We start from the raw sequence: 27,368 nt of genomic DNA on the forward strand, positions 1-27,368 counted from the left end.
TTCTGAAGAGTTGTTTTCCCCTCTCAACACGAAGCTGGCTATAGTTCTGAAGAGTTGTTTTCCCCTCTCAACACGAAGCTGGCTATAGTTCTGAAGAGTTGTTTTCCCCTCAACACGAAGCTGGCTATAGTTCTGAAGAGTTGTTTTCCCCTCAACACGAAGCTGGCTATAGTTCTGAAGAGTTGTTTTCCCTTCAACACGAAGCTGGCTATAGTTCTGAAGAGTTGTTTTCCCCTCTCAACACGAAGCTGGCTATAGTTCTGAAGAGTTGTTTTCCCCTCTCCTCAACACCAAGCTGGCTATAGTTCTGAAGAGTTGTTTTCCCCTCAACACGAAGCTGGCTATAGTTCTGAAGAGTTGTTTTCCCCTCTCAACACGAAGCTGGCTATAGTTCTGAAGAGTTGTTTTCCCCTCTCCTCAACACCAAGCTGGCTATAGTTCTGAAGAGTTGTTGTCCCCTCAAGACCAAGCTGGCTATAGTTCTGAAGAGTTGTTGTCCCCACTTCTCAACACCAAGCTGGCTATAGTTCTGAAGAGTTGTTTTCCCCTCTTCTCAACACGAAGCTGGCTATAGTTCTGAAGACCTGTTTTCCACTCTCCTCAACATCAAGCTGGCTTTAGTTCTGAAGACCTGTTTTCCACTCTCCTCAACATCAAGCTGGCTTTAGTTCTGAAGACCTGTTTTCCACTCTCCTCAACACCAAGCTGGCTATAGTTCTGAAGACCTTTTTTTCCACTCTCCTCAACATCAAGCTGGCTTTAGTTCTGAAGACCTGTTTTCCACTCTCCTCAACATCAAGCTGGCTTTACTTCTGAAGACCTGTTTTCCACTCTCCTCAACATCAAGCTGGCTTTACTTCTGAAGACCTGTTTTCCACTCTCCTCAACATCAAGCTGGCTTTACTTCTGAAGACCTGTTTTCCACTCTCCTCAACACCAAGCTGGCTTTAGTTCTGAAGTGTATGAGATAATAATAAGGGAGTGTGATTGAGTGTTAAATATTTCAAGCAGCATTAACATCCTGATTATATGGGCCCCTAGCCACAGGGAGAGCTCTCCAGTCGATGACATGAAAGGGGGTCGGGGAGATTTCAAGTGTTTTCACTTGGTTTCACCCTTCAGGTCTAATCAGAAGCCTCTGCATGTGACGGGGTTTGATCTGGCCAGCAGGGAACACCAACACGCCAGCCCTGTTTACCTGGCTAGTGCGGGGAGGCCTGGAGGCTGCAGGGAGTTCTGGGAAATACTCCCGACACTGATTAGATGTCGTGAACGTGCACGCACACACACACACACACACACACACACACAGAGGGGCAGAAGGGAGCACTTCAAAGCAACATGTCGGCAGCACATTTATTTATTAAGCAAAACAAAACAATGCACACTAGAGACATTACCGCTAATTAAGCATGGCAACCAGTTTTAATGAGAGAACAAAAGGAGCAGATAAAAGGAGGTAAATTGCTGGTCCCTGGAATGTATTTCGGGTTTATTTGTATATTGTTTGTGAAACCACTGTGGGAGCTGCATGGGAGAATCTATGGTGCATTCAGCACCAGCCAGGACACTGTGGCTGGGATGTTGGTGCCACGCACACGCACATGTACTGTACACAAACACACGCACATACACCCACACGTACTGTACACACACGCACACATACTGTACACACACATGCTCATGTACACAAACGCTTTCCTCCTAATTATTATCCATCTCAACCTCACCTGATTCTTTTGGTCCCTCAGGTTCTCCGTACAGGGACAAGATCACCATAGCGATCCTGCAGCTGCAGGAAGAAGGAAAGCTGCACATGATGAAGGAGAAGTGGTGGAGGGGGAACGGTTGTCCGGAGGATGAGAAGAATAAGGAGGCCAGCGCTCTGGGGGTCCAGAACATCGGGGGCATCTTTATCGTCCTGGCGGCTGGACTCGTCCTGTCAGTGTTCGTGGCAGTCGGAGAGTTCATCTATAAGTCCAAACAAAACGCACAACTGGAAAAGGTAAAGCAACATCCTTTCACGTATAGCCAGGTTGCAATGACAATGTGCCTGTGTGTGGATCTTATTATACAGAGATTCTTGACAAGGAGACCACTTTTCTATTAGCGTTGTGTTTTGGCCTATAGCTTACATTTATTTTGTGGTTTACAAAATATAACATTTTTATCACATTATTTTTTTTCTGACATAAAAACCACAAAATTCTGAAAGTAGAGACATTTAGTCTCGTTATATTTGCACTAAACCATCCCTCACCTCATACTCAATAAAGTGCACTTGATGTTTGGATACGGGTGTAGGGGACATTTACACGTGTTCAGTATTAACACTTATTTGAATGTACATGAAGGACAGACAGACGGTAGCCATCTTAGTTACACTGAGATCACAAGGACAATTTTACATGATACTCAGGTCAGCTCCTGAAACACTGATGTTTATGTAGATACAATAATGCACCATATTCTTTAAGACACAGTAAGTATGGGTTCATTTTCTTGCCTTTATCCACTTAGCCCCAACGGCACCAAGGTGATAGGAAGCGTGAGGAGTTCTGCTGTCACCACGGACCCTCCAAGCAGCTACCTGTAGACTTTAACCACCAGCTCAAATGACCTCCAGAAAGACTCCAGAGACTCCAGTCATCTACAATTACCTTAAAATGCACAAATTGTATTTTTTTAACTTCAGATAGTTCCCGATTGGGAAGTTTCCTGTCGGAAGAACTGGCAGCAATGTTATGGTCACAACGTTTCAATGAAAGGTTGCCATTGGTGCATGGTTAAGTGTATGTGTTCAAAAGGTGTCCCTAAAACAATAGGTGCACGGTTTCACACGATGGGATTGGAAGGTTGGCCCAAATGCATGATACATAATGTTCATGTAAATGTCACCAGTCACACGCCTTGCCACTCTCGTCTTCATGTCACCCTCAACACACAGCCACAGCAATCCTCTCCCAAAATTGAATCATTAATATCAAATACAAACTTTTGGACAGACAAGCCACACTGAATCAAGCTATAATTGCAAACTCTCTGAAGGCTTGGTTTTGTACGCTTTCAGCTATTATAACATACTAAGTACTATACTGAATAATCTCATATTGAAAGTGTAATGCTACAACAACACATCACTCGTCATCAACGGCATGTAAAACTTTTGATGTTCCCTTAAACCCATGTCCTTCCTGTACTGTCCTTCTTGTCCTGTCCTTCCTGGGATTCCTGCCCTGCTCTGTCCTTCCTGTCCTTCCTGCTCTGTCCTTCCTGCCCTGCTCTGTCCTTCCTGCTCTGTCCTTCCTGTCCTGTCCTGCCTGCCCTGCCCTGTCCTTCCTGTCCTGCCATGTCCTGTCCTGACCGGTCCTGTCTAACACAGTGCTCTCTCACCCAACAACAGTCTCATAAATCTCAAACGCCAACCCCTACTTAGCTCTCCACAGGAGCCTGGCCTGCACTAAGAGCTTTCTTCTACACCCTCCATCGATCGCACAATGCAGTGATGCTGCTGCTGATTCTCAGCCATAAGCCCCCATATCTATGTTTCAGAGCATCTAGTCGTGAAGTGATGTTCAGAGTCCTTCTGTCAACGACAACACACACACACAGCACAGCGCTACACCCACAGACCAGCCAGGGTAGCGGGATGGGAGGTCCCCCATCAATAGGATGGCATTTAAAGAATCCTAAAGAACGATATGGCTAATCATAACCCATAAGGAAGGTTGGTAGTGAGTAGAGTAAGGAGTAATAGTCAGCCGAGCCAGAGAAAAGAGAAGGAGAGTTTTAATAGAAACCTCAACATCATTTGATGTTGATCATGATCTCTTCCTGGTGTTCTTCAGCATGTCTTTGTGTCAGACACAGCAGTTGAGGAAGATACGTTTCACCCTCTTATCAGCTCAGAACTAGGAGGAGGAGAGTAGATTGCAGATATATCCAGACAGAGAATAGACCTCACTCACATCTGTTTTCAAGAAGACTTGAGTAGTTGTCAGCTGTCAGTCCATTTAGCATTTTATTTTCACACTACCTGTGCCTGTATTCTACAATTATGTAAGTTGTGTACCTCAATATTTTAATATCCAATCGATAACCGACAAAGGTGTATATTGCTTTTCATAAATTCTCACAATCAATCATTTTTTTTGTGTCTGATTATCTGAGAAGCAATACATGTTTTACTCATCCAAAGCAAATAGACATTCTCCAAGAGGTTTGAGTGTCACACAACCACAACGTGTATTTTAGTATGTGTTGCTACTGTTTTAACTGTTAAACCTTGACACGATATGCAGAGTACCAAGTGTACCAAGTTTTTCTCATATCAATTCAATAATTAGTCACATTTGAAAATACCTGATATTTTATTTAATTGCACAAGATCCTTTACTTGAATGTGTTGACAGTACAGGGTTGTATTTACACCACGATGCTGAAAGTGTCAACTTGAAAAATTTTCTCCTAAGCATCTCTTTGTTGGGTTTGTCATGCTTGATAGCGCACATCCTGCAATTTGCATTTTATAATTACTTCCAGTACCAGTCAAAAGTTTGGACACACCTACTCATTCCAGGGGTTTTCTTTATTTTTACTATTTTCTACATTGTAGAATAATAGTGAAGACATCAAAAGTATGAAATAACACATATGGAATCATGTAGTAACCAAAAAAGTGTCAGACATATCAAAATATTTTTTATATTTTATATTCTTCAAAGTAGCCACCCTTTGCCTTGATGACGGCTTTGCAAACTCTTGGCATTCTCTCAACCAGCTTCATGAGGTAGTCACCTGGAATGCATTTCAATTAATAGGTGTGCCTTGTTGAAATGTATTTCCTTCCTAATGCATTTGAGCCAATCCATTGTGTTGTGACAAGGTAGGGGTGGTGAACAGAAGACAGCCCTATTTGGTAAAAGACCAATTCCATATTATGGCAAGAAAAGCTCAAATAAGCAAAGAGAAATGACTTTCCATCATTACTTTAAGACATGAAGGTCAGTCAATCCGGAGAATGTCTAGAGTGTGCAAAGCTGTCATCAAGGCAAAGGATGGTTACTTTGAAGAATCTCAATATAAAATATTTTTTGACGTGTTATTTAACAGTTTGGATATCTTCACTATTATTCTACAGTGTAGAACATAGTAAAAATAAAGAACACAGTGGGAATGAGTAGGTGTGTCCAACTGCTACAGTTTTCTGTGTAACATTAGAAAGGATAAAGATAAAAAATAGCAAGTCATTTATTTAATGTTATGAGTCATACACCTTATAATGTCAACATCTGTTAATATTATTTGCCAAATCCAAAAATATATGTTGTAATGACTAATTGTATGTTTATTTGAAATTATTTTAATTTACTTAACTCAGATTGTGATACAGAATAATTAGGTTTTCAGTCTAATATTTTCCACTGGTTATTAACTTTAATAAAAGATTGAGAAATATTTGAAGTTTTAGTAGGCTTTTCATTCTGGCTCGCCCAATGAGGACTTTCATAAATCCACACATTCCCATCGTCACAACATGGCTGGCTTTCAGAAAAATACCATTATCAACATGGTGGTCCACTTCCCCCTCTTCCTTCTCCACCTCTTCCTCTTTCTTATCCCCCTTTTCCTTTTCTTCCACCTCGTTATCCTCCACCTCTCCCTCCTCCTCCCCTTCCTCCTCCTTCAGCTCCTCCTCATCTTCCTTCCATTTCTCCTCTTCCGCCTCCTCCTCCTCCTCCTCCTGCCTGCTGCTGAGGGTGCTGCAGAATAACCTGGCTCTCCAGGGACAGGAATCACATGGTGTGTGTGAGGAACCATCCAGCTCCCCGATTGCACGCACTCACTCACTCACACACACACACACACACCACACACACACACACACACACACACACACACACACACACACACACAGGAATGTACGCATGCACTTATATGTGCACACACATACCTGCTCAGACAGATGTGCAGACACCCATTGACTACACACACACAAAAAAGTGACTTCATCTCTTGCTTGCCCTCCATTTCTCCATCATGCTATCATGGAGTGGGAGCTACTATGGTGTCTTTCCATCTCAGCTGTTATACACAACCTGATGAGCAGGTCTGGGGTCTATAGATCCGTGTACGTGGTGGTACAGACTGACTGGGCTGTACTGTACATGGGCAGCCTGCAAAATACCCACCAGTGTCTTATTCCATTAATGGTAGTAAAAAAGCTTTAAGGCAGTAAAAGTGTTGGATTTATTATTTCTCCATCTCACCTCCTTAAGTGGACGTTTTCTTCCTGTCTTCCTCTGAGCCAGCCCAAAGTGCTCTGAGACCTGAGCCTGTTCAGCTCAGGATTGGGCTGCTGGTGGTGAAGAAAAAGGGTCGTTAAAACTCTGTAATTCAATGGACAACACTAAACAGCCACCATCAATCCAACTATGAGCCCAGCAGCCATGAGGCCATGATGGAGATGTGTCCCCTGAGTCAGGGAGCGTTTTCTTAGCCTGCCTGGAAAGCCAGATGGGTGGGGTTTTACTTTTGGGACTTTTATATTGGTCCTAGATGGCCACTAAGCCAACAGCTTCATGAGGGGAGAAGTGTCCTAGGTAGAAGATGCTATTCAATCTCTCTTTCCCAGAGAAAATCAATAGCCTTGAAAAGCATGTTTTCTGAAAGGCTTGTAGTCAATCAGCAGGACTTCTAGGAGTAATTCCTGCAACTCCAGTTGTAGCTTTTTACTGTATGTTTTTTGTGAGAAGAAGACAAACAATATATGATATAGATATGATTTATGAATATGATACACACATGCACATACTAACATGTAATATCATATACACTCAGATAGGTACATACCTTCGTACACCCAAATCCATATACTCAATATGCATAGAATTTTGAGTACTGGTGAATTGATGTGATTGTTGGTATGCTGGAAAGCGAAAGCATTAAAACATTTGCATAGGTGGGAGTCCTATAGCCATAACTATAGAATGTGTTCATGTGAGATACCTGTTCATTAGGACAACTCATAACAATGTTATAACCCTACTGGTCATAGATGAGGAAAAAGGCACTAAGGAGAAGGCAGCCTGTTAGGTAAGCATTGGCATGAGTAACTGAATGACAATCAATCACTGGCTGACTTAGCAGCATGAAGTCTTCACTGTTGTCTTCATCCTTGTGTTCTTGGTAGACGAGCCCAGCCTTCAATTGCTTGAGGTGGGCAGAGGCCTTATTTCTCTTGACAGGATGGTTGAGCCCTTTCACATTCCAGCTAGTAAGGTAGACATCCCTCGGTTCTCTATCAACTCAGTTGAGGTTCTGAATTATTTGGCATACGTACTGTACCAGACATCACCATAGTGCCGTTCCAAAATATAAGTTGTGTTTTTATGCGAAAGATTTCACCTAGACTCGAAAAACATATTAGTCCCTTGAAATCTGTTTCCCCAATAGTACCTCCAGGAATAGCAGTCTCAGATTTAGTTGAGTCACTCTGCGTTGTTCAGTGCACCATTTGAAAATGCCAGAGTAGCTTTTGAGAAAAGGAGAAGGAAGAAGAGGCAGCAGCTTAATTGGCCATGCAGCTACATGGGATTTGAGTCAGACGAGATGTAATATGCATCAATAAGTCATGCTGCTGTATGGGCCTGGGCCCCGGCTAGGCTGCCTGGCAGAGAAGGATGGGGGAAATCTGCCATGGAGAAATCACTTTAGCTAGCCTAGAATGCTCACTGTGTGTGTGTGTGTGTGTGTGTGTGTGCTTGCACGCTTGCCTGTGTGTACGTGCGTTCACTCGCCATGTGTGCGACTCCAGATGGACTCCAGCAATTCGGCACTGTGCACAGCTTTCCTTCTAACCCTCTTCAATCCACCCTTCCCAAAGCATTACCCCCCCCCCCCCCCCATATACCATCTAGCCCTTCCTTCATCCCAGCCCCTCCACTCACCAACCAAACTTCACACCTGTGCTTGATTTGAAACTGAATCGTTGCCAGGGCTACAGGCATGTTTTAATTAGCAGTATGTCAACACATTTTAATAATTTTAAATTGTTAACGCAAGCTACCATAATCAGGTGTTGCTGTATATGATCAAATAGCTGCACGGCTGTAGTAAGATACTTATAATACTGCAATAACAGTCTGTGGATAAAGTCAATGTTTCTCATCGCTTTTAAAACATGAAGTAGCTAAATCTATTGTCTCCCAATACAAGAGGAATCCCTGCCAACCTCCAGTGCAAATCCTGTCCTGATTCCTACCCACTTCTAGCCCTTTTATCCACCTACTACACTAAAAGACTATGGACATGCAACCTCCATCCAACTCCCCCAGCCCCAGCTAGAACTCCAGCCTGAGCCCACCCACCCTTTCCTGAGCCAGCTCCTCTCTCCCCTGCTTGCTCTGTGTCACCATGGCAGCTCTCAGAGAGGGGGCTGTAGAGAGCCTGCCCTGGGGAAGTAGCAGCTCTGCAGTGCTCTGCTCTGCTGAGCTTATTACTGCCAAATTGTTTGGAACTAGAGGAGGCTCTCTCTGAAATTCCTGTTTTCTCTCTCTCTCTCTTTCCCTCTCTCCTACAGAGGTCCTTCTGCAGTGCCATGGTGGACGAGTTGCGGGTGTCCCTCAAGTGCCAGCGGCGCCTCAAACACAAGCCTCAGCCGCCCGTCATGGTGAAGACAGAGGACGTCATCAACATGCACACCTTCAACGACCGCAGACTGCCAGGCAAAGAGACCATGGCCTAGAACAGGACTCCCTCTCTCTCTATCCTTCTAACTCTTTCTATCTCTCTCTATCTCTCTCTGCTGTCACAGGGAGGAGTGTCGGGTGAAGAGACACTGGGGGAGGGAGGAAGGGTGATAGTTGATTTATGTGAGTGTATTTGGAGGGGGGGTTAAGAGAGTTGGGAGAGGAGATTGGGAGAGGAGATGAGAAGAAAGGAGAAGAGAAGAGAAGTGGAGAAGAGAGGAACTGAGCTGCTCTGATCACTGACTGGACTGACTGTCTGGCATCATTGTTTTGAAACACTAAGCAAGAAATGAAAAGAGATTCAACAATGTTTCCTGTGGAAATAACTTGAACGAACCTGGGAGCAATTCAATGTGAGTTACCTCATTAATCTACCTGGCAATGCACATGAGCAAGGAGTGACCAAGTGGTGCCATGATTTAGTATCAAAAAAGAGAGAGATAAACCCAGGATTCAGAGGAAAGGAGGGGGGCAGGTTGAATTGAAAGTATAGAATATCATACATATGATACATGTTTGGTTGTACATGTTTGGTTGTACGTTAAATATTGATTCAATTTGGACATGTGATCTCTATCTGCTACCCAACCACTCTCTCTCTCTCACTGAGTAGACCACATGCAGAGAGCTTGGTTAGGTAGAATAGGAGAGCATACATCCCTCAGTCATAGTTATGGAGCAAACACATACACAGACACTAATAGAAGAAATGGAGAGAAAATCAGTTGGCGAGTGTGTAAAGGACGCATCTTGTTTTTCTTCAACCATAGAAGAAGAAGGAGACCAGATGGGCTAGAAACAGCCAGTTCCAAATTAAACCCAAAGCCCAAAACGCATTGGTGAGCAGGACAGAATGGCTCCCAACATGTACAGAGGCATCGTTTATTCATATGATTCACTGTTGGAAAGAATACAGTACATTATCCATCAGGCAATAGGGGATTTAATTTACTTTATTTCAGAGTACTAACATTTTGTTAAATTATGGGGGATGGGGAACTTTTTTTGAATGAAAAAATATATACATATATAAATACAAGAGAGACAGATTACCGGGTGTGAGGCAGTGATGTAATAGAGGAATTAGGTGATAGGAACTGGAAGTGACATGAAGAGTTATGGACATGATGAAAGTAGTAACCTTGGAAACCTTAGTAGTTTGAATTGAAGGAAAGCAGGACAGCAGGAGTGGATCTGAAACAACATTCACAGCAATCACACAACATGAGGAATTTATTTATTCAAGTATTTATTATTTTATTTATATTTTCATTGACTGGACTTTCACAGCAGCAGCAAGGATACAGTACACACCTCATTTTCAGATTTGATGGGTACACATTTTTTGGTTTCCTTTTTTGTTCGATGTCAAGTTTCAAGTTTCTTTTTGTATTCTTGTGGCTTTTATTTTAGTACCAAATCCTCACATTTACTTGTGCAAATGCAATTTCTATGAAAAAGTGTTTTTGTACGAAGAAAATCAAAAATTTTGTAATAATTTTTATCAACACAAAATGCACCACGGATGTCACCACGGCAGACAGCGAGCCTCTCTCTCCACTGTGGGCCATGTGGGCATCCCAAGGGATAGCAGCCCCATCTAGGATAGCCCCGTCAGGCCTAACACAATCCCCTCCAGGGGGTCACGAGAACAACCCCTCCATGGACCGGCCTCACACCGATGGGGTGTCCAGAACATTCTGGTTGAGCTTCAGTGGCATAATACATGTTTTGGAAAAACTATTTTTATCATGTAAAGGAATCATATTTAAAAGAAAGATATTTTTACTTCAGGTGAAAGAAGAGTAATGATTAAACAATAATTAGAAGAATACATATATATACACACAAAGAAGCTGAAGTGAAGAGGACTGCCAATGATGCTTATCATTCTACACCCCTGAATTCCAATAGACTGCTAGTTGTCAGTGCTGAGAAATTGTGTGTAAATGGTTATAAAAACGGAAAAATATGTATTTAACAAAATAAAGAACACCGACAGTGGCAAGAAAAAGTAAGTGAATCCTTTCGAAATACCTGGATTTCTGCATAAATTGTTCATAAAATTTGATCTGATCTTCATTTAGGTCACAACAATAGACAAGCACAGTCTGCTTAAACTAATAACACACAAACAATTATACGTTTTCATGTCTTTATTGAACACACTGTGTAAACATTCACAGTGCAGGGTTGAAAAAGTATGTGAATCTTTGGATTTAATAACTGGTTGACCCTCCTTTGGCAGCAATAACCTCAACCAAATGTTACCAATCAGACCTGCACAACGGTCAGGAGGAATTTTGGACCATTCTTCTTAAACAACTGTTTCAGTTCAGAAATATTCTTGGGATGTCTGGTGTGAACTACTCTCTAGAGGACATGCAGCATCTCAGCATCTCAAATCAGTTTGAGGTCAGAAGGTGTATTTTCTTCTTATGACGCCATTGTTGTGTTTTGGGTCGTTGTCCTGTTGTGTCACACAACTTCTGTTGAGCTTCAATTGACAGATAGCCTTACATTATTCTGCACAATGTCCTGATAAACTTGGGAATTCTTTTTTTTCTTTTTTTGGGGACAGCAGTGACTTCTTCTATAGTGTCCTCCCATGAACACCATTCTTGTTCAGTGTTTTACGTATCGTAGACTCATCAACAGACATGTTAGCATGTTCCAGATTCTTCTTAACCTCATTGAGCATGCTGTGCTGTGCTTTTGCAGTCATCTTTGCAGGACGGCCACTCCTAGGGAGAGTAGCAACAGTGTTGAACTCTCCATTTATAGACAATTTGTCTTACCGTGGACTGATGAACACCAAGGCTTTTAGAGATACTTTTGTAACCCTATCCAGCTTTATGCAAGTCAACAATTCCTAATCTTCTGAGATCTATTTTGTTCGAGGCATGGTTCACATCAGGCAATGCTTCTTGTGAATAGCAAACTCAAATTTTGTGAGTGTTTTTATAGGGCAAGGCAGCTGTAACCAACATCTTCAATCTCGTCTCATTGATTGGACTCCAGGTTAGCTGACTCCTGGCTCCAATTAGCTTTTGGAGAAGTCATTAGCCTAGGGGTTCACATTCTTTTTCCAACCTACACTGTAAATGTTTAAATGATGTATTCAATATAGACAAGAAAAATACAATAATTTGTGTGTTATTAGTTTAAGCACACTGTGTTTGTCTGTTGTTGTGACTTAAATGAAGATGAGAGCAAATTTGATGACCAATTTATGAAGAAATCCAGGTAATTCCAATGGGTTCACATACTTTTTCTTGTCAATGTAACTAATTTTGAACATGTTATGAAAACTAAACGGAGTGCACACAGTTTACTGTTTGAAGTTGATGCACAAGTTTAAAGAAAATTTAAAAAAAATATTCACAACCTTGTGGTGTCGTTCATTTGACTCAAAAGCAAAATGTTTTGTCACCATTACATTGTTACAGCTTGGATCAGACTCTAAACAGAACAAATAGCAATGTGAACGGAAAACACAATAGAAGACTGATGGAATATGGGATATATACATATATAGCAACAGTGGATATATATATATATATATATATATATATATATATATATATAAACACAAAAATCGAATGAAGAACAAAGCAAGTCGATATTGAGCCAAAAAGAAAAGAAATTACAGCATTTGAACATAAATATAATTGTTCAAGACTCCTTCAGTACTTTTTAAAATGTTGTTTTAACAAATAATGTTGACTGTGCGCTCTCACTCTGCATTTTGTACTCCATATCCCTCCATCTGGAGAGCAGCTGTGGAAATACTGACATGAATGAAAAAGCAAAGGGCAATCTATCTATTCTGTTTATTTGAAAAAATTTAAATGTCATTCATCTTTTATACAGCCTGGTACACGTGAAAGGATTCCTATTTGAAAGACACGAAATGTACAGCAGATCTGCCATGCAAACCCATTAATGCAGTTCGGAAAATTGGCAAAATAAATGATTATACTATACAACAACTATTCAACACAGGGTAATTCAATATGTAAGCCTATAGAGCAGTAATGTCCCTTGGGCAGACTGCGTGTAGACCGAGAGAATCTGCCAGAACTGAATGAGATGCGTGAATTCCGAGCAGCATTACTTCCGGTTTTGGGGTTTTCATCACTGTTTAGTTGGACATATCAGGATTGGGCGAAGGAGGTGCTTAAACTGCTTCACCGGTTGTGCTTTGTGTGTTTGCGCACACGGATTGGAAGGGGGGTGGGCTGAGATTTCCTTTTGCAAGGGCGGAGACTACATTTTTGACACATGAACACAGACACTCAATTTTTGACACGTGAACACAGACGTTAATCACTTACGCAAGATTTTACTTCTGGGTTAGCAGAGATGAATAGAGCAATTGTACGATTATTCCCAAGCCATTGAAACGAGACAAAATATATAAATGCAAGACTCTCTGTGAGGGTAATCACATGCACACTTAATGCTCAAATGTATGTGCATATACAATGATAAGCGGGTTCCAGTGACTCACAGGCTTTATTAGATGGGGATTGTTGTGGATGGGGAGACACTGTCCTTGATGGCAAGAGGAGAGGAAACTGCCTTGTAGCGTCGAGGAATTAACTATCCATAATGAATTAAAATAGAGGGAATTAACACAGTGATAAACAAAGCCAAATGACTGTCGTTAAGGGACGGTGGGGGTAGTGGGAGTGTGGCGGTAGCCTGCTTTACTTGTGGGCCATGGTCACCAATTCACCCAGAAACAGACTCAGTCAGCAAACACAGGGAGGGTCAGACAAGGACACCGCTTCCTCTTAGCCAATCCCTGATCTGACGATGACCCTTGACCCATACCCAGGGTATGACTCAGCAGAACGCTGCAGAACGCTAATCAGATTAACTCTCCATCCTCACCCTGACCTGAGAGGTGGGATGGATAGGACGGATGGGATGGGATGAAGGCCCAGGGGCTGTCAGGGGCAGTGTTGCGGAGATGCAGCCAACAGATTACATTTAAAAACATTTGTACTTAACCTGTCTAACCTGCTGGTTTAGAAAGCTTTCCTCCTTATCGACCTGACCTCAGTTTGCCAGTTACTTCATTACTGGATGTAGAGGAACCTGAACACTGTTGGCCTTTTTTGTTGTGTGTTAGTTGTGGCGGAAATCTGCTTCCATACGTTGGTGACTTCTCTAAAGTGCAGCTCTATCTGAGTAAGCTTTATGAATAAATAGCTTTTGAATACATTTGTAAAAAAATCTAATGGAAATGTACTTGTTTGAAGAGTAATAGATAGAATTTGAGGTTCAACAGATGCAGAAACCCTGGGATAGCTTCACCATGGATTCACCTGAGGTCATTCAGCAGCAGGAAAATAAATGATCTGTCCAAAATGCATATCGAAAACACACACCAATGTCCAAATTAGTAGTGGAACAGTGGATCCTTCCGGTCCACACTGTCTTTACCCTCAGAAAAATGAACAAAATAAACAGTGGTGTCAGTGTCCAGCCCACTGCCAAGATAACAGCTCATTAAAAAACATTCCGATGCTAAGGAAACACATTCTGTGGAGGGAGAAAACATCCTTATCTGTGCCCTGCGTCCTCAGGACTAATGCTGCCGTTGTGTGGATCGTTAGAACCTAGCCCGGGGTATTTTTCTTTGTGTGTGTGCCTGTTCTCAGCCATTCCATTATCAGATTGAGGTTTTCTCACAAGGTGTCGCTTCAGACGGGCCCGAATCTTCAAACCTCTGTCAGGCCGAGGGGGGAGGATGGAGAGAGATAACAAACGCATACGCCGGATCCCATTAATTGGCTAATTATCATGGCTGGTGGGGAGTGCCAGTAAACTGGAGATGGGGAAGGTAAAGCCATGTCCCCTGTATGGTCCTCTCATCCCCCAGTCAAACCCTGTTTATCAATCAGTTTTAATGAAGACTGAACAGGACAAGGCCGTACGTGGTGGCGACCAAGAGATGGTCGTTGTCCTTGAGACATGGGGCTTCAGGCCAAGGGTTTTGTTAGTTGTGTCTGAGGTTTTCAGTTTTCATTATTTCTGAATAGTTACTAAGATAATAACCCTCTTGGCCTGGTCTCCCTGGAACAAGAGATTCCTATCTAAATTGTTTTATTAGATTTCTCTATTTTTCTCATTGACCTGATTTAAGAACAGGGAAGGGGAAGGGAAGAAAGGGAGGCGAGAAGATGGGCGGAGAGAGGAGGAGAGGGGAGGAGAGGAGAGGGGCAGAGAGGGGGGAGAGAGGAGGAGAGGGGAGGAGAGGAGAGGAGAGGAGAGGGGAGGGAGAGGAGAGGGGCAGAGAGGGGGAGAGAGGAGGAGAGGGGGGAGGAGAGAGAGAGGAGAGGAGAGGAGAGGGGAGGAGAGGGAGAGGGGCAGAGAGGGGGAGAGAGGGAGGAGGGGGGAGGAGAGGAGAGGGAGAGGAGAGGAGAGGAGAGGAGAGGGGAGGAGAGGAGAGGAGAGGAGGAGGAGGAGAGGGGGAGAGGAGAGGAGAGGAGAGGAGAGGAGGGGAGAGGAGAGGAGAGGAGAGAGGGGGGGGGGGGGAGGAGAGGGAGAGGAGAGGGGCAGAGAGGGGGGAGAGAAGAGGAGAGGGGCAGAGAGGGGAGGAGAGGAGAGGAGAGGAGAGAGGAGAGGGGCAGAGAGGGGAGGAGAGGGGGGAGGGGCAGAGAGGGGGGAGAGAAGAGGAGAGGGGCAGAGAGGGGAGGACAGGAGAGGGGCAGAGAGGGGAGGAGAGGAGAGGGTAGAGGGGCAGAGAGGGGAGGGAGGGGAGGGGCAGAGAGGAGAGGAGAGGAGGAGAGAGGAGAGGAGAGGAGAGGGAGGAGAGGAGAGGAGAGGAGAGGAGAGGAGAGAGGGAGAGGAGAGAGGAGAGGGGCAGAGGGGAGCAGAGGAGAGGGGCAGAGAGGGGCAGAGAGGGGAGAGAAGAGGAGAGGGGCAGAGAGGGCGGCGGAGAGAGGAGAGGGGGAGGAGAGGAGAGGAGAGGAGAGGAGAGAGGAGAGGGGAGGAGAGGGGAGAGGGAGAGGGAGGAGAGGAGAGGGAGAGGAGAGGGGGAGAGGAGAGGAGAGGAGAGAGGAGGAGAGGGAGGGGGAGGAGAGGAGAGGAGAGGAGAGGAGAGGAGAGGGGAGGGAGGAGAGGGGGGGAGAGGAGAGGAGAGGAGAGAGGAGAGAGGAGAGGAGAGGAGAGGGAGAGAGGAGAGGAGGAGAGAGGAGAGGGGGAGGAGAGGGAGGAGAGGAGAGGGAGAGGGAGGGGGAGAGGGGAGGGGAGGGGGAGGAGAGGGGAGGAGAGGGAGAGGGGCAGAGAGGGGGGAGAGAAGAGGAGAGGAGAGGGGAGGAGAGGGGGGAGAGGAGAGGGGCAGAGAGGGGGAGAGAAGAGGAGAGGGGAGGAGAGGAGAGGAGAGGAGAGGGGCAGAGAGGGGAGCAGAGGAGAGGGGCAGAGAGGGGCAGAGAGGGGGAGAGAAGAGGAGAGGGGCAGAGAGGGCGGAGAGAGGAGGAGAGGGGAGGAGAGGAGAGGGGCAGAGAGGGGGAGAGAAGAGGAGAGGGGCAGAGAGGGGAGCAGAGGAGAGAGGAGGATAGGGGAGGAGAGGAGAGGGTAGAGGGGCAGAGAGGGGGGAGAGAAGAGGAGAGGGGCAGAGAGGAGAGGGGAGGGGAGGAGAGGGGCAGAGAGGGGGGAGAGAAGAGGAGAAGGGCAGAGAGGGGAGCAGAGGAGAGAGGAGGAGAGGGGAGGAGAGGAGAGGGTAGAGGGGCAGAGAGGGGGGAGAGAAGAGGAGAGGGGCAGAGAGGAGAGGGGAGGGGAGGGGCAGAGAGGAGAGGGGAGGGGCGGAAAGGAGAGGAGGGGAGAGAGGCAGAGAGGAGAAGGGTGGAGGATTTTGGACTAAACCATCTGTATTGGAAACCCACCATGAGTTTCTCGGATGTTGTGTAAAACCGGAGGAGTAAACCATCCCAGACCTACTGTATCATGTGACAAAAGCAATAAGACCACCTTCAGCCATGGCAGAGATTCCAAAGCTAAATCCTTTAGATAAAATAATAATAATAAATAATAATAAGGGAGAAAGGGGGGTAAGAGAGAAGGGGCGGTGGAGAAATAAAACATTCCATGTGGAATTGTGTCAAGACGTGTGACACCGCATCAAGCAGCATTCAATACCATTTCCTTTCTGTGTGCCTTGGCAAAAAAAAATAATGTGCTAAAAGTAAAGGACAGTATGAAGGATTCCCCCCAAGCAGCCTCTGTAGCTGGTAGAGATTATCAACCCAGTAAACACAGGGCCTGAATGGTTGAGAGAAGTTAACACAGGGCCTGAATGGTTGAGAAGTTAACACAGGGCCTGAATGGTTGAGAGAAGTTAACACAGGGCCTGAATGGTTGAGAGAAGTTAACACAGGGCCTGAATGGTTGAGAAGTTAACACAGGGCCTGAATGGTTGAGAGAAGTTAACACAGGGACTGAATGGTTGAGAGGAGAAATGGCTAAAAGGAAAGGTCACAGGCATTTATCCTCCTCTGATCCCCACCACAGGAGCTGTACAGACATAATCCCAAATTACACTGTGGGAGAAAGCACCCACCACCAGGGCCTAATGGCCTGTGACCAGATTACAGTGTCTGAGACCCACCCAGATGTAATGGAGCATGACCAGATTACAGTGCATGAGACCCACCCAGATGTAATGAAGCATGACCAGATTACACTGCCTTAGACCCACCCAGACGTAATGGCCTGTGACCAGATTACAGTGCCTGAGACCCACCCAGATGTAATGGAGTGTGACCAGATTACACTCTCTGAGACCCACCCAGATGTAATGGAGCGTGACCAGATTAACCTGTCTGAGACCCACCCAGATGTAATGGAGCATGACCAGATTACACTGTCTGAGACCCACCCAGATGTAATGGAGCATGACCAGATTACACTGTCTGAGACCCACCCAGATGTAATGGAGCATGACCAGATTACACTGTCTGAGACCCACCCAGATGTAATGGAGCATGACCAGATTACACTGTCTGAGACCCACCCAGATGTAATGGAGCATGACCAGATTACACTGTCTAAGACCCACCCAGATGCAATGGAGCATGAACAGATTACAGTGTCTGAGACCCACCCAGATGGAATGGAGGGTGACCAGATTAACCTGTCTGAGACCCACCCAGATGTAATGGAGCTTGACCAGATTACACTGTCTGAGACCCACCCAGATGTAATGGAGCGTGACCAGATTACAGTGCCTAAAACACACCAAGATGCAATGGAGCATGACCAGATTACAGTGTCTGAGACCCACGCAGATGTAATTGAGGGTGACCAGATTACATATACCCGTAGCATATTCGCTGTCTAGGCACACAATGTAAAACCTGGGCGGACCACCCCCTTGTATTTTGGTTAGGGCACCAGGTGGTGCTAAATTAGGTAAGTAGTGGGTAGGCAGGTAAGATAGGAGAGGGGTGGCTTTGAGATTTACTTTCTTTGCTTTGGTTCCGTCCAGCCCCTTTTCCCCATATTACCGTGTGAAGGAATAAAGTCCTGGTAAACGGTACCACATTCTGCCTGTTGTCACTCTTTCTTGCACCTACAGTCCATACCATTTTCACTTCACGGTGAGTTTAGTTGTAGCAGGGTGTTGCGTTCCCTCTTCATAGAGGCGTGCGTAACATAATGGGGGCTCATCCGGGATTCTTCCATCAAACCCACTGGACCCTGCTGCTCTGAGCTCTCTGTGGGTAGTGATTGAGGTGTGATGGTAGGTTGTGAGTTTGGATGACTTGTTTAGTTAGTGTGTTCAGGAGACTGCATTGTATAAGATGGCTGCCTCAGCCATCTCCAAGTTTTTTGAAGCGCCCTCTATTGATTGTTTCGTGAGGTTTCGTAAAGTAGACCTTATAGCTATAGCTGACCATTATGGATTTGTTGTCCCTGAGAAAGCCCTAAAGGCTGAGCTTTTGGTGCTAGTCAGGGAGGGTTTAGTGAGAGAACGGATTCTCTCATTGCAAGGAGAGGAGACGGGTAGACCATCTGATGCCAAGTTGGAGGACATGGCGGAGGAAGGGGTTCCTCGTACGCCTTTTACATTGCCCCGATTTGATCCTTTATCTTCTGCTTCGGGTCGTTCAGATGGGACTGCTAGGCTGAAGGTGAGGCTGGCTCGGTTAGAAATGGAGCAAAAAGATAAAGAGAGACAGATGAATTTTGAACTTGAAATTAGGAAAATAGAAGCTGACAAGGAGGTGAGGATCCGACAACTGGAGCTAGACGCTGCCTCCAGTGCGACTCCACAAGCTGCTCATCATCAAGCCCACTTCGATGTGAGTAAAAACATAGCTTTAGTCCCTCCATTCCGAGAGTCGGAAGTTGATTCTTATTTCTCTGAGTTTGAGCGTGTGGCCGCTGCGCTGCATTGGCCACTTGAGGTTTGGCCGCTCCTGTTACAATGTAAATTGTCTGGGAAAGCCCAGGAAGTAGTAGCTGCTCTCTCCCTGGAAGACAGTTTACACTACGATACAGTTAAAACTACCGTGTTGTGGGCTTATGAGTTGGTGCCTGAAGCTTATAGGCAGTGCTTCAGGAACCACAAAAAAACATCTCACCGTACATTTGTTGAATTTGCTAGGGACAAAGAGTCTCTGTTTAGTCGTTGGTGTTCAGCCAGCAAAGCTAACACCTTTGCTGATATTCGGGAGTTGATGCTGTTGGAGGACTTTAAAAGCAACCTCCCAGATAGAATTGTAGTTAATTTAAATGAACAGAAAATGGTGACATTGGCCCAAGCAGCAGTGTTGGCAGATGAGTACGCTTTGACACACAAGACTGTCTTTGATGCACCACGTTTTGAAGGCCGGACGATTACGTCATCAGTTCCTCGTTCAGGTCGCTTTTCCTCTAACACCCCTAAGCCTTTTCATGAAATCCGTGAATGTTTTTACTGTCACCAAAAGGGTCACGTGATTGCGGACTGCCCAGTTTTGAAAAATAAACCGCAACAGTCCCAGTCACCGTCCCCAAAAATGAAAAGTTTGGGTTTAGTCAAGTCTTTGGCTCGTCCCTTGGATCGAGTTATTGATTCAGCATTTGAGAAACCGGATCCTGTCTATGCTCCGTTTATCTCTGCCGGTTGTGTTTCCTTAACAGGAGAACAAGCTCATCAAAAGCCTATCCAAATCCTACGAGACACCGGGGCGGTGCAGTCAGTAATCGTTACTGATGCTTTACCCTGGTCTCCTGAAACGTATTGTGGCTCGCATGTGATATTACAGGGGATAGAGACAAAAACCGTACCTGTACCATTACACTGGGTCCACTTAGTGTCAGACTTGGTATCAGGACGTTTCCGTGTTGGTGTAGTGGCTACACTGCCAGTATCAGGAGTCAAATTGCTACTAGGGAATGATATTGCTGGTGGTAATGTCACTCCTGTGTTAGAGGTAGTAGACAACCCAGAAATCAGAACTACAGATGAGAAATTGGTTCAAGCATTTCCACATGTTTTTCCTGCTTGTGTGTTATTGAGGGCACAATCTCGCAAGCTAGGAGATGTGGTGGATTTGGCTAGTTCCATTTTTGAGAACGTTGAGGTAGAAGACAATGCCCCGAGTACGCCTTCTGCAATGCCGACAGTTTTTACCCCCGTAAAAACTAAGGCAGGGGAAAACGAAATCGCGCCCCAATTACATGACATTCTTTTGTCTGTCACCCCCGAGAAGGTGATTGAATGTCAAAAAGAAGACACCAGTCTTCGCAAGTGTTTTGCTTCGGTAATTTCCATTGAGGAAGCTAAAACTAGAGAGACCGCCTACTTTATGGAAGCAGCAGTTTTGATGCGGAAATGGGCATCTCATGACACCATTAATGACTGGAGTGAAGTGTGTCAAGTGGTTGTTCCTACACCGTTCCGACAGCAGGTGCTGTCACTCGCCCATGACCAGGCGTGGTCTGGACATTTGGGGATCACAAAGACTTATAACCGGGTCCTTTGTCATTTCTTCTGGCCAGGTTTGAAGTCTGACGTGGTCCAATTTTGTAAAACATGTCACATATGTCAACTCACTGGGAAAGTGAATCAAACAGTTCCACGAGCGCCACTCTGCCCGATTCCTGTGGTGGGGGAACCGTTTGAAAGAGTGATAATTGATTGTGTAGGTCCATTGCCGAAAACCAGGTCATGTAACCAGTTCCTACTAACGATAATGTGCCGTGCTACTCGATACCCAGAGGCTATTCCTCTCCGTACTATAACGGCTAAGATCGTGGTGAAGGCACTAGTGAAGTTCTTCTCTACGTTTGGACTCCCTGAAGTAATCCAAACTGATCAGGGATCTAACTTCATGTCTAAACTGTTTTCAAATGTGTTAAAGACATTGTGTATTTCCCATCAGGTCTCCAGTCCGTATCATCCAGAGAGTCAAGGGGCTCTAGAACGCTGGCATCAGACACTGAAGGCAATGCTACGCAAGTATTGTATGGATACCAGTACTGATTGGGATGAGGGGGTGCCCTTTGTCCTATTTGCTATAAGGGAAACGATACAAGAGTCCTTAGGGTTCAGCCCTGCTGACCTTGTGTTTGGACACACCCCACGGGGTCTGCTGAAAGTTTTGAAGGAGCATATCTTATCTCCTACACCCAGTAGTGCCCCTAAAAATGTTTTGGATTATGTCAGTAAGATGCGGGAGAGACTGCACGCCGCATGTGCGTTAGCCCAAAAGTCTCTCTCCTCGTCTCAAAAACGCATGAAGTTGCATTATGACAAAAAGGCTGTTGGCCGTTCATTTGCACCAGGGGATCTTGTTTTAGTTTTGTTGCCAATCCCTGGCTCATCTCTGTCAGCACGTTTTTCTGGACCATATCTGGTGGAAAAGAAACTCAATGACACCAATTATGTGATAAAGACACCAGATCGAAGGCATTCTTCCCATGTGTGTCATGTTAACATACTGAAAACATATTATGTGCGTGATTCTCCCGACAGCTCCTCGAGTAAGCCGGTCCAGCCCGCCGTCTCCAGTGTGGCTGCGGTGGTGCTGAAGCCTGGCTGGGACCTAGATGAGGATAAGGAGGACGGGTTGGAGTTACGCCATACGTTACAGCAAGGTGAACGCCTATGTAATTCAGAGATGCTGAAGAAGTTACCCTCTCAAATGGAACATTTGGATAATGATCAAACTAAGGATCTTATCCTATTGATAAACAGGTTTCTCAGTGTGTTTCAGGACATTCCAAGTCGCACATCCATCTTGGAACATGACGTGGATGTGGGGAACGCTGTTCCTATACGTCAGCATCTGTACCGGGTTAATGCTAAGAAAAGGGAAGTAATGAAAAGTGAGGTAACTTATTTATTACAGAATGACATGGCAAAACCCAGTAACAGCTCCTGGAGTTCCCCATGTATTCTTGTTCCTAAGCCTGACGGTACATCCCGCTTATGTACGGACTATCGTCGCGTAAATGCAGTTACAAAGTCTGATTCTTTTCCTCTACATCGCTTAGATGACTGTATTGATAGAATAGGCTCTACTGCTTACGTTAGTAAGTTAGATTTGCTAAAAGGTTATTGGCAGGTGCCTCTGACCTCTCGAGCTTCTGACATATCGGCTTTTGTTACGCCAGATAACTTTGTACAATACACTGTGATGCCCTTTGGCATGTGTAATGCACCTGCTACTTTTCAGCGGCTAGTTAACTTCTTGAAACTCCCCAAACCGGATCCGGGTTTGTGACTAAGCCTCAGGCTCATTAGCATAACGCAACGTTAACGATTTCTGAAAATCGCAAATAAAATTAAAATAATGCGTTTGCTCTCAAGCTTAGCCTTTTCTTAACAACACTGTCATCTCAGATTTTCAAAATATGCTTTTGAACCATAGAAATGGACTAATTTGTGTAAGAGTATGCAAAGCTAGCATAGCATTTTGTGTAGCATGTAGCACGCAACATTTTCACAAAAGCCAGATAACCAAATAAATAAAATCATTTACCTTTGAAGAGCTTCTGATGTTTTCAATGAGGAGACTCTCAGTCACATACCAGATGCGCAGTGTTTCCTGAAAGCGTCTGTGTGTAGGAGAAATCGTTCCGTTTTCTACATTGCGCCTGGCTACTGAAACGAACCGAAAATGCAGTCACCTACAACGTAAAACTTTTTCCGGATTAACTACATAATATCGACCGAAACATGGCAAACGTTGTTTGGAATCAGTCCTCAAGGTGTTTTTTCACATATCTCTTCATTGACATGCAGTTCGTGGAAGCTTGCTTTCCTCTCTGTATCCCTTGGAAAAATACTGGCAGGTGACTTTTGCGCACCAATTTCAGCGCAGGACACCGGGCGGACACGTGGTAAATGTGGTCTCTTATGGTCAATCTTCCAATGATCTGCCTACAAATACGTCACAATGCTGCAGACACCTTGGGGAAACGACAGAAAGGGTTGATTCATTCCTCTTGCGTTCACAGCCATATAAGGAGATCATGAAAGACAGAGCCTCAAAAATCCTTGTCATTTCCTGGATGCCATCTCATCTTGGTTTTGCCTGAAGCTCACGTTAAAGGGCACGCACAGAGAAGATCTTTGTATTTCTGGACACGTCAGAGTGTTTTCTTTCGAACAGTAGCAATTATATGCATAGTCGAGCATCTTTTTGTGACAAAATATCTTGTTTAAAACGGGAACGTTTTTCATCCAAAAATGAAATAGCGCCACCATAGATGTAAGAGGTTAACATTGTGTTTGCAGATGTGCCAAATTGTACTGCTTACCTTGACGATGTGGTGATTCATTCGTCTACTTGGTCTGATCATCTCTCCACTTTAAAAAGTGTGTTTCAGCGGTTGGAGAAGGCTTCTTTGACCCTCAATTTGGCCAAGTGTGAGTTTGGGAAGGCTACAGTGACTTACTTAGGGAAACAAGTGGGACGAGGTCAAGTGCGCCCAGTAACTGGTAAAGTGGAAGCAATTGTTGCTTTTCCTGCTCCCACTACTCGCCGCCAGTTGCGCAGATTCCTGGGGATGGTAGGGTACTATCGTACCTTCTGTAAGAATTTCTCAACGGTAGTAGCTCCCCTTTCATCTCTGCTTAGTCCCAAGGTACCATTCAAGTGGTCCAAGGACTGTAACTATGCTTTTGAGTCCGCTAAAGCGCTACTTTGTAGTGCCCCAGTGCTTGCCGCCCCCAACTTTGACAAACCTTTTAAGTTGGAGGTAGATGCTAGTATTGTGGGGGTGGGTGTGGTTCTCTTACAGGAAGATGAAGACGGAGTGGATCGGCCCGTCAGTTTATTCTCCCGTAAGTTCAACTCGTGTCAGTCAAGGTACTCTACAATTGAACAAGAGACGCTGGCTTTATTGCTTGCCTTACAGTTCTTTGAGGTATATGTGGGCTCCAGTGCCTTGCCTGTAATGGTCTTCACGGACCATAATCCATTGGTGTTCTTGAAACAAATGTACAACCAGAACTGCCGCCTTATGCGGTGGGCTCTGATTGTACAAGGATATAATGTACAGATAGCTCATGTGAAGGGCTCGGCGAATGTAGTTGCTGACGCTCTATCACGGGTTTACTAACTGGGGATGTGTTGGCTTTTGTTATTTCAAAACTAGGTTTGCAATTTTTGTGGTGGGCGTGTTACGTTCCCCAGTTTATGTGTTGTAGTTTGTATGTTTGCATGTGTTTTATTTCAGGAAATGGCCTCCTGAAATCCCTCAAGCAGCTGATTGGTCGACTCCAGGGCTAATTGGAGAGCTGACCCCGCCCCCTCGTCAAGACAGCTGTCTCCAATTACCCATTCAATCTGAAGCTATATAAAAGCCAGTGTTCTGTTCAGGAGAGAGAGATTTGCTGGGAGGTCATTGCAGAGATTTTGCTAGAGAGATTTGCTGGGAGGTCATTGCAGAGATTTTGCTAGAGATTTTGCTGGGCTGAGAGTTGGTATGTTTTGTGAGTTTGTTGCTCAGATAGAGCTTATTTGATGTCCTTTGTTTCTTAGTTTGTTTGTGAAATTGTTTAATATTCTGTTTCATTTGTTCCCAGGGGGGAAGGGGAAGGCACCTAGGGAGTGCTTAGGCAAGAGGCCCGCGGGCATACATATACCCGTAGCATATTCGCTGTCTAGGCACACTAGGTAAGACCTGGGCGGACCACCCCCTTGTATTTTGGTTAGAGCACCAGGTGGTGCTAAATTAGGTAAGTAGTGGGTAGGCAGGTAAGATAGGAGAGGGGGGGCTTTGAGATTTACTTTCTTTGCTTTGGTTCCGTCCAGCCCCTTTTCCCCATATTACCGTGTGAAGGAATAAGGTCCTGGTAAACGGTACCACATTCTGCCTGTTATCATTCTTTCTTGCACCTACAGTCCATACCTTTTTCACTTCACGGAGAGTTTAGTTGTAGCAGGGTGTTGCGTTCCCTCTTCATAGAGGCGTGCGTAACAAGCATGGCCAGATTACAGTGCATGAGACCCACCCAGATGGAATGGAGGGTGACCAGATTAACCTGTCTGAGACCCATCCAGATGTAATGGAGCGTGACCAGATTACAGTGCCTAAAACAGAACCAAGATGCAATGGAGCATGACCAGATTACAGTGCCTGAGACCCACGCAGATGTAATTGAGGGTGACCAGATTACACTGTCTGAGACCCACCCAGATGTAATGGAGGGTGACCAGATTACAGTGCATATGAGACCCACGCAGATGTAATGGAGGGTGACCAGATTACAGTGCCTGAGACCCACCCAGATGTAATGGAGGGTGACCAGATTACAGTGCCTGAGACCCACCCAGATATAATGGAGGGTGACCAGATTACAGTGCCTGAGACCCACCCAGATGTAATGGAGGGTGACCAGATTACACTGTCTGAGACCCACCCAGATGTAATGGAGGGTAACCAGATTACACTGCCTGGGACCTATCCAGATGTAATGGAGGGTGACCAGATTACAGTGCCTGAGACCCACCCAGATGTAATGGAGCGTGACCAGATTACAGTGCCTGAGACCCACCGAGATGTAATGGAGCATGACCAGATTACAGTGCCTGAGACCCAGCCAGATGTAATGGAGCGTGACCAGATCACAGTGCCTGAGACCCACCCAGATGTAATGGAGCGTGACCAGATTACAGTGCCTGAGACCCACCATTAGTGAGGTTATGGACGACATGTGATCTCCCCAGGGTATTGAAGCCATTCATGGACGTTTCATGCCATGGACCAGGATAAAAGGGTGTGATGGAGGAAAGCTGGAGAGGAGTGTGTGGTGTCTGATTCTGGTCCAGGTGATGAGTGTCCTTACACACAAGCACACACACATGCACACATACGCTGGCCCAGACCACAGCCAGTGGTGGCAGGTGCAGTGCCATCGGGATGTTAAACAGTATCAGCACAAACACAAAGTTTGTCTGCTCTTTGCTGTATTAGCCAATAGTAGTATCTCAAAGCAAACATACAGAAAATTAGAAATTCATCTGTAAATCACTACTTTAATTTGTTACTGAAGAAACAAACTGACTCCGATTCTGCCTGTGGCTGTGGATGGAATGAGAACCAAACAATGCCATTGTGTGTGTGTGTGTGTGTTGTTGAGAGGAAAGGCTAGATCTTCTCCTTTAATCTTACCCCAGGATACAGCTCGACACAAAAAATAGAAAACATTCCATCTTTTGTTGGACTGAAACCAATAAAGGTGTAGAACAGCGTGTCATGCTGCATTGTGAGGTATCAGGCAGATAGATTCAGATGAAAACAATGAAAACAGCTGGGGTCTGACCTCATGGTGGTACATTCTAATAACATGAACTTGTTATCCTTAGTGTTTAATACATTTAGGGAATATGATTTTCTGACTCTGCATAGAGTATAATGTGCTCCAAGTCTTGTCGGCCTTGGTTGGATGTTTGATGCGTCAGCAACATATTATAGACTTTGTATTACATTTATAGATTAGAGAATCATTAAGAAGTCCCAGCATACTTTAAAGACCAGTATTGAGGGATACACCTCTTCCCAGAGGCCTGAGATTTTTGTTGTCACTACCCTCTGCACCATAGGAGACATGGTTCAGGTCCCCAGTGCAGCTCTCACTCTCTCATGCTACAATATTGTATATACCAGTATTATGCATTTAAAATGCTTACAAAATACTGTGTGGACAAAATAAAGGATATATAGACCGTATTAAAGCAGTAAGTCACTACTGTATCCTCACACAGTGAGTGGATAAATGAAGTGAGGCAAGGTGACAGGCAGGATAACTCTCATAACTTTGATCATGCAATATTAATTCTGGATGTTTTATTCATGTGGGAGCAGCTAGCGGAGCCCCAGGATGTGGCCTTTCCCCGAGCCGTTCCTTTCCCTGTCTGCTCTACCCTCTCTGTCTCTCTCTCTGTCTCTCTCTCTGTCTCCCTCTCTGTCTCTCTCTCTGTCTCTCTCTCTGTCTCCCTCTCTGTCTCTCTCTCTGTCTCTCTCTCTGTCTCTCTCTCTGTCTCTCTCTCTGTCTCTCTCTCTGTCTCTCTCTCTGTCTCTCTCTCTGTCTCTCTCTCTGTCTCTCTCTCTGTCTCTCTCTCTGTCTCTCTCTCTGTCTCTCTCTCTGTCTCTCCCTCTGTCTCT

The 27,368-nt window shown here is 45.1% G+C and overlaps 1 protein-coding gene across 3 annotated transcripts in view; it reads left to right on the plus strand.

The window, feature by feature from the left end:
* Positions 1-12,204, plus strand: part of LOC135520429 (glutamate receptor ionotropic, kainate 2) — a 237,227-nt gene extending 225,023 nt beyond the window's left edge. For 2 of the 3 annotated variants that reach the window (XM_064945988.1, XM_064945989.1), the window contains exons 16-17: positions 1,752-2,005; positions 8,582-12,204. In XM_064945988.1, the coding sequence (XP_064802060.1) occupies positions 1,752-2,005; positions 8,582-8,746 (419 nt within the window). In that variant the 3' untranslated portion in view covers positions 8,747-12,204. Of the gene's footprint in view, positions 1-1,751; positions 2,006-2,520; positions 5,452-8,581 lie in introns of those variants that run through there. The other variant, XM_064945990.1, reaches the window with a different exon arrangement.
* The last annotated feature ends 15,164 nt before the right edge of the window (positions 12,205-27,368 follow it).

This window comes from Oncorhynchus masou, chromosome 29, assembly GCF_036934945.1.
Source record: "Oncorhynchus masou masou isolate Uvic2021 chromosome 29, UVic_Omas_1.1, whole genome shotgun sequence".
NCBI lineage: Eukaryota > Metazoa > Chordata > Actinopteri > Salmoniformes > Salmonidae > Oncorhynchus > Oncorhynchus masou.